Genomic DNA, 8645 nt, shown 5'->3' on the forward strand with positions numbered 1-8645 from the left:
ACCCGGACAACAATATTGGGGGCGTGCCTTAAAGGCACTGCCCTTAGCGTCCTCTACAACCTGTCTTCACGTCCGCTGTTCCTCCAAACAAACAGCGTGCCGGCCCAGTCACAATATTTGCGGCTTTTACACGCACTTAAGTGAATGCAAAGCATACTTCGTCAACAACCATACAGGTCACACTGAGGGTGGCCGTATAAACACTGTTACAAATATGCGCCACACTGTGAACCCACACCAAACAAGAATGACAAACACATTTCGGGAGAACATCCGCACCGTAACACAACATAAACACAACAGAACAAATACCCAGAACCCCTTGCAGCACTAACTCTTCCGGGACGCTACAATATACACTCCCCTAACCAAATAACTCTAAATTAAGTCTTTATTACATTTGTACTTAGAATATGTTCCCCTAGTGTCCAAATAACTCTAAATTAAGTCTTTGTTACTTAGAATATGTTCCCCATACTAAAGTGTTACCAAAAACATATAACTTTGTCTTGAATTTGAAAATAAATATATTTTTATTTTTCACTAAAGAAGGGTTCGGTGAATGCGTATATGAAACTGGTGGGGTTCGGTACCTCCAACAAGGTTAAGAACGTGGGCTACATTTAGTGGCACGGAATCATTTAATTAAATTGTTCTGTCTTGTTTGTTGAATTTATTGATACTATATGTAAAACAACTGTTTAAATTCTCTTTGGAATTCAACAGTGAGGTGCACTTCCTCCTTTAGACAGCGGGGGTCAGCATTGCCTAGTTTGCAGTAATGTCCATGTTACATGGCGTTTCTTTCAGGTCTACTTTAAGCTAGTTCGGTGACGATTGCCAACGTTTTCATCTGCTCGAATCTCATCGAATCTCACGCCAAACAAAGTATCATCGGCACGTATCGTTGAGTAGTATGTTAATATTTGATTGAGTTGTATTATTTGTTGGCTGTAATGTAATTTGGGACGTTTTATGGCCAAAAGTCAGTCGTGCTAATTTTCATAATTCATACAGTGAAGTGAATGTTAGCATAGTTTTTAACATGTATATAATGACTTCTGTATCGGTTCTTATTGGTTGGCACAGCTTAAGACGTGGCAGGGGAACGCTTTTCTTACAAAAGCAGCAACATAAAAACACACAATGCACAAACTTACCTTTTTCCCGTTGACAAAAAAACATAAAGTGTCTCTTTCTGCGGCTTCGGACATTGTCACGCCAATAGTTTTCACCAGTTGAGCTTGGAAATGCTGAGCTTCCTGTTGAAGACGCTTTCTAAATAAAAACCGCAAGGGGAGTGCAGAGAGCTTTAAAAGCAGCTGAGCGATGCAGCCAAGCATATCCAGTGTTGTCCAATTGTTGACTTAAAACAGGCATTGTTTTTTTTTTTTTTAGTAATGTTTACTGAATTTTTTTTTTTTAAATGATTGTCCTAAATTCAAATAATTTCCACACAGGGGAATTTACTGTTAGTTGAAAATTGCTTGAGTATTTAAAACAAGATAAGAAAGAGATACAATTTGGAGATTCTTCATCTTTGCATTACAGTTTTATTTTTTTCCAAGAAAATCTTGAATATATGATTGAATGTGATTTTGGTTTTAATCTGTAACATGATTTCTTACATTTCGAAAACATTAGCCTATTTCATATTTCATTAATTGCTAATTATATCACAAACTTTAAAAAATAACTGCAGCTTCTTGCAATTCAGATTTGACTGTTAATTGGAAAGCCCTAATATTTAATTATTATTATATATAATATATAGTTATTATTATATACAATATTTAATTTATTTTTCATATTTATGTTATTTATTTTAATTGTACTTTTATTATATATTGACCATAATAAATGTGGTATAAATGGTCTGTATATGATTTGTCTTAAATAATAACAATAGTAATAATATTTTTGACTGACAAAAAATTGCCAATAAGAAATTATTGGTATCGGTATCGTATCAAATCCTAAAAGTGTGGTATCGCCCATCCCTAGTCCAGGGTGTACCCCGCCTACCGCCCGAATGCAACTGGGATAGGCTCTAGCAACCCTCGCCACCCCAAAAGGGACAAGCGGTAGAAAATGGATGGATGGATGATTATCATTTTAAGCAGTGTTTGGAAAACTATTCTTTATTGCAGGGGTGTCCAAAGTGCGGCCCGGGGGCCATTTGCGGCCCGCAGCTAATTGTTTACGGGCCCGCCACACATTCTGGAAATGCTATTACAAAAAATAAAAATTAACATTAAAAAAAGTGGAATGAGGTGAAATCTAACGAGAAAAAGTTGCAATGTTGACACAAAGCTGCCATGCAGGCTGTTTTTTTTCTTTTGTCTTTCTTTATATTTTGCCATTGCTCAAAAAGAAAATAATGACCAAAAAATCCTTGTTATAATGAATTATTTTCAAGGCTCCAATTACTTCAAATATTTCTCTTGAAAATGTTTTATGTGGTAAGTATTGCATATATCGTGTAGTTGCAATTCGGATTTGACTGTTAATTGGAAAGCCCTAATATTTAATTATTATTATATATAATATATAGTTATTATTTTTATATACAATATTTAATTTATTTTTCATATTTATGTTATTTATTTTAATTTGACTTTTATTATATATTGACCATAATAAATGTGGTATAAATGGTCTGTATATGATTTGTCTTAAATAATAACAATAGTAATAATATTTTTGACTGACAAAAAATTGCCAATAAGAAATTATTGGTATCGGTATCGTATCGAATCCTAAAAGTGTGGTATCGCCCATCCCTAGTCCAGGGTGTACCCCGCCTACCGCCCGAATGCAGCTGGGATAGGCTCCAGCAACCCTCGCCACCCCAAAAGGGACAAGCGGTAGAAAATGGATGGATGGATGGTTATCATTTCAAGCAGTGTCTGGAAAACTATTCTTTATTGCAGGGGTGTCCAAAGTGCGGCCCGGGGGCCATTTGCGGCCCGCAGCTAATTGTTTACGGGCCCGCCACACATTCTGGAAATGCTATTGCAAAAAATAAAAATTAACATTAAAAAAAGTGGAATGAGGTGAAATCTAACGAGAAAAAGTTGCAATGTTGACACAAAGCTGCCATGCAGGCTGTTTTTTTTTCTTTTGTCTTTCTTTATATTTTGCCATTGCTCAAAAAGAAAATAATGACAAAAAAATCCATGTTATAATGACTTATTTTCAAGGCTCCAATTACTTCAAATATTTCTCTTGAAAATGTTTTATGTGGTAAGTATTGCATATATTGTGTAGTTGCAATTCGGATTTGACTGTTAATTGGAAAGCCCTAATATTTAATTATTATTATATATAATATATAGTTATTATTATATACAATATTAAATTTATTTTTCATATTTATGTTATTTATTTTAATTTGACTTTTATTATATATTGACCATAATAAATGTGGTATAAATGGTCTGTATATGATTTGTCTTAAATAATAACAATAGTAATAATATTTTTGACTGACAAAAAATTGCCAATAAGAAATTATTGGTATCGGTATCGTATCGAATCCTAAAAGTGTGGTATCGCCCATCCCTAGTCCAGGGTGTACCCCGCCTACCGCCCGAATGCAGCTGGGATAGACTCCAGCAACCCTCGCCACCCCAAAAGGGACAAGCGGTAGAAAATGGATGGATGGATGGTTATCATTTTAAGCAGTGTTTGGAAAACTATTCTTTATTGCAGGGGTGTCCAAAGTGCGGCCCGGGGGCCATTTGCGGCCCGCAGCTAATTGTTTACGGGCCCGCCACACATTCTGGAAATGCTATTACAAAAAATAAAAATTAACATTAAAAAAAGTGGAATGAGGTGAAATCTAACGAGAAAAAGTTGCAATGTTGACACAAAGCTGCCATGCAGGCTGTTTTTTTTCTTTTGTCTTTCTTTATATTTTGCCATTGCTCAAAAAGAAAATAATGACCAAAAAATCCATGTTATAATGAATTATTTTCAAGGCTCCAATTACTTCAAATATTTCTCTTGAAAATGTTTTATGTGGTAAGTATTGCATATATTGCGTAGTTGCCATATAAAAACATCAACGTTTTCTTTGACAAAAGAGCATAAAACAAACAAAATAATAGTTCAAACGTAAAATCGACAGATATATCTGAAGTTGATCTCGTAACTTAATGTCACGAAAGTTTAAAAAAAAAAAAAAAAGTATCAATTTATGAGTGGGGCACCTTTTTGGATCCAAAATATATTTAGTGGTATTTTATTTATCTTTTCACTGTGATTACTCAAAAATATTGAATGATTAAAATCAATGGTGTCCTGCATTATTGATCTTTTAGGGCTCCAATTACTAAATACTGCATATTTCAGTTGTACTATAAAAAAAACAAAGTTGTTTTTGACAGAAAAGCAATAAAACCTTTTTTTTAAAAGTTGATATAGAGATTTACTGTAAGCGTTAAATAAAAAATAATAATAAAAATTAGACTTATTTTTAACATTTTAATAACTGAGACCCTTTATGGGTCCATATATTTTGTTATGGTTTGAAAATGAAAAATATCAAAATGGCCCCCACATGCTTTAATTTTTTCGTTGCGGCCCTCAGTGGAAAAAGTTTGGACACCCCTGCTTTATTGGATCCCCTATAAAAGCGCTATTTATATTTATATATATATGTATCTTCGGTCTACATTTTATTTGTATCTTATTTTAATACCCCCACAATATCTGGCGCATGCATTAGTTTATTCAATTTTGCATTCAATTATTATTATTATTGTTATTATTATTGTTATCATCATTATCAATGTCGTCATTGTCAGGGAAGGAAGCTAACAGTCACTATTGTGCTTGACCCCCTTCAGCGACATAGCAAGCCCAGAAACAGAGTGGGGTTGGCCTTCGACAGCCCTAACAATGATGCGAGTGCATAGGGATTTAGCACTAGGGGCAATAAAGCATCCGCATGAAGCTATAACAGCCAAGTAAACCCCTATGGAGATTAGGGCAGACTTAAATAGGTCAGACCACCTGCCGAAGGAACCAATCTTTAAAGGGGTCAGAGACACCGGATACTTCAGTAAGTTCTTTGGACATGGCTTGGAGACCTTCTCTGGACCGAGCCATTTAACAGATTGGTGCACCAGGAATGGTCAATGTCTCGCAATTTGTTGGGGGATGAAGATGGGCCTGTAAAATTGAAACGTGTAGTTACATTTTTGGGCTACGAAGGGAAGAAATTGGGTGGAATTGCCAACGGGAGGGTACACACTAACCAACAGTTCGCACCCTGACGGTGTGGGTTCTGAGAACAAGGAAATGAGACAGTTAGAGCCATTAGTATCAGCCAGTTTAAAAGTGGCGGGGTAAGTGTGGGGAAAGGGTCGTCCAGCGGAACAGGCAATACAATCACCTAAGTTTTGGCTCTTGGCCAAGCTAGTCATCCACCTGAGCCACAGGTTGCCAGCAGCTACTCCTGTGGTCAAGGTGATCAGGGGCCGTACTTATCAAGCTTCTTAGAGTGCCATTTTACACTTAAGTCCTGAGAATTTGCGAAATTTAGTCCTACTCTCAAACTTAAGAATAAAAGCTTTTTATCAACGCTCTTGAGTCTAAGAATCACTCCTACTCTCCACGATATTTAAGAGACCTTCAGAGGTGTCTTAAGTGGTTAGGAGTTGCCAGCAGGGGATGGCACTGAGGCGAGAGAGACGTGCGCGAACGTTCAGGGAACGGAACAATGTTTTTTTTTTTTTTTGATGACGAGCAGCTGATCAAACGGTATCGTTTAGACAGAGCAGATATTATTTTTGTCACAGATTTAATACTTTTCGATTCTTTGTTGATTTCTGCATGTGGCTGCAGTGGGCTAGTATATATAGAGCCACCCACACCAGTTTCAAATTAGTTGCCTAATTAATGAATTGGAAAGAAAATGTTATGACAGTAGCGTATGTGTGTGGCCGTGAGGTGAGTGACGTCAGTGAGTGTGTGGGCGACAGAAGAGAGGGAGCGGTAGCGTGAGTGCCGGCGGGGACTAGTTTGTTTTGTATTATTTTGTAGTTTATTGTCAAAATATACACTCCCATTGTCCACTTAAATATTTCCAAGATATTTCTTTATTCTTAGACAACGGATTCCCTTCCGTGATTGGTCATTTCTATGGACACAGAAATGACGTCACCTAAAATTCCGTTTACGGCACATAGTAATGTCGTAATTCAGCTCTGAGTGTGACACTTAAGATTCAGTCCTACACTTCGCTGAAAGTGTGAGTAAGACGCTTGATAACTAACTTTTAAGTGCAGCTTTCAGCGAAGAATTTATTTACTCTTAAGTCAACTCTTAGCAGACTTCTTAGGAGTAATTCTAAGAAGCTTGATAAGTACGGCCCCAGGTCTTCAGTGGTAATTTTACTAGTCTAGACAGATCTAAGCGCGGTCGTTCCTTTGGGTTGTAGCTGAATTTGATCTTGATCTACTGGGGCCAGTGAGGTTGACATTTTTTAAATTTATTCTGATAATTGCCAGGGGTCTGGTCCATGCTGAATGGCAGCTCAACAGCCAAAGTAACATAAAAGGGGCTGTACAATCGGTGAATGTTTACGATAGAGAACGACAGGGGGTTCTGATAAAAGGTCATGGTTCCTCTGTAATTGTATGGTCCCCAGATCTGCTTGGGTGTCCCATGGTGTCCATCGACCGGTATGTCTGAACACCCTCTTCCAGGAAGGGCAGATATTTCTATCGTAGGGTTTTTGTCTGTAACGTTGGGTCTCAACTGCATGGTCGTAACAAAGGTAGAGGTCATAGCTGCGATAAGTGGTGTTGTGCCCCTTACAGTCAATAGCGCTACAGAGGTACAAAAAAAACTAAACGTCTTGCTTTGGCCTCTCACCCAGTCAATTTCTAGCACGCCATAGGTCTGGAGACATTTGTCAGGGACTTTGGGAAAAACAGGAGGGCAGAAGTCAAAAAGCAACAGGGTCAGTGTTAACATCAGTCCTTTGAAGGCCTACTGAAAGCCACTACTACCGACCACGCAGTCTGATAGTTTATATATCGATGATGAAATCTTAACATTGCAACACATGCCAATACGGCCGGGTTAACTTATAAAGTGCAATTTAAAATTTCCCGCTAAACTTCCGGTTGAAAATGTCTATGTATGATGACGTATGTGCGTGACGTCAATCGTTGAAACGGGAAGTATGCGGACACATTGAATCCTATACAAAAAACTCTCTTTTCATCTCAAAATTCCACAGTATTCTGGACATCTGTGTTGGTGAATCTTTTGCAATTTGTTTAATGAACAATGAAGACTGCAAAGAAGAAAGTTGTAGGTGGGATCGGTGTATTAGCGGCGGACTACAGCAACACAACCAGGAGGACTGAGAGATGGATAGCAGATGTGCTAGCCGCCGAACTCACCTTAACTTCCTCCGTCTCCGGGTCACCGACCGCATCTGTGATCGGGTGAAGTCCTTCGTCGCACCGTCGATCGCTGGAACGCAGTTGAGCACGGGCGTTGATGAGCAGATGAGGGCTGGCTGGCGTAGGTTGATAGCTAATGTTTTTAGCATAGCTCTGTGAGGTCCGGTTGCTAAGTTAGCTTCAATGGCGTCGCTAGCAACAGCATTGTTAAGCTTCGCCAGGCTGGAAAGCATTAACCGTGTAGTTACATGTCCATGGTTTAATAGTATTGTTGATTTTCTATCTATCCTTCCAGTCAGGGATTTATTTATTTTGTTTCTATATGCAGTTAAGCACGATGCTATCACGTTAGCTCCGTAGCTAAAGTGTTTCGCCGATGTATTGTCGTGGGGATAAAAGTCACGGTGAATGTCCATTTCGCGTTCTCGACTCTCATTTTCAAGAGGATAAAGTATCCGAGGTGGTTTAAAATACAAATCCGTGATCCACATTAGAAAAAGGAGAGAGTGTGGAATCCAATGAGCCAGCTTGTACCTAAGTTACGGTCAGAGCGAAAAAAGATGCGTCCTGCACTGCATTCTAGTCCTTCACTCTAACGTTCCTCATCCACAAATCTTTCATCCTCGCTCAAATTAATGGGGTAATCGTCGCTTTCTCGGTCCGAATCGCTCTCGCTGCATTGAAAACAATGGGGAAATGTGAGGAGCCTTCCAACTGTTGACGTCACGCTACTTCCGGTACAGGCAAGGCTTTTTTTATCAGTGACCAAAAGTTGTAACTTTATCGTCCATGTTCTCTACTAAATCCTTTCAGCAAAAATATGGCAATATCGCGAAATGATCAAGTATGACACATAGGATGGATCTGCTATCCCTGTTTAAATAAAACAATTTCATTTCAGTAGGCCTTTAAGAGGAGTCGCCGGGATCGTCATCTTGGTCAAAACAGGTAAGAATCACCAGGGCAGTCAGTCGGGGATTGATATCAATTGTTAACTTATTTCAATGACACAACTACTTTTGTAGTTATTCTGAAAACAAGCAAGAGAAATTGGGCAATATCGAGCATGTGGGCTGGTCTCGAACAAGAATATACGATACAGCATTTGAGCAGGTCTGAAAGATCTACACCAATGGTCCCCAACCACCGGGCCGCAGCCCGGTACCGGTCCGCGGACCGATTGGTACCGGGCCGCACAAGAAATAAAAAATAATTTATTTA

At 38.4% G+C, this 8645-nt stretch overlaps 1 protein-coding gene across 3 annotated transcripts in view; it reads right to left on the bottom strand.

Annotated features, from left to right (window-relative positions):
- The window catches only part of LOC133647951 (aldehyde oxidase 1-like), a 31250-nt gene extending 29919 nt beyond the window's left edge, over positions 1 to 1331 (bottom strand). For 2 of the 3 annotated variants that reach the window (XM_062043726.1, XM_062043721.1), the window contains exon 1: positions 1161 to 1331. In XM_062043726.1, the coding sequence (XP_061899710.1) occupies positions 1161 to 1214 (54 nt within the window). In that variant the 5' untranslated portion in view covers positions 1215 to 1331. The remainder of the gene's footprint in view (positions 1 to 1160) is intronic. The other variant, XM_062043713.1, reaches the window with a different exon arrangement.
- Between the last annotated feature and the right edge of the window lie 7314 nt (positions 1332 to 8645).

The sequence above is a fragment of the Entelurus aequoreus genome, linkage group LG01 (assembly GCF_033978785.1).
Source record: "Entelurus aequoreus isolate RoL-2023_Sb linkage group LG01, RoL_Eaeq_v1.1, whole genome shotgun sequence".
NCBI classification, from domain to species: Eukaryota; Metazoa; Chordata; class Actinopteri; order Syngnathiformes; family Syngnathidae; genus Entelurus; species Entelurus aequoreus.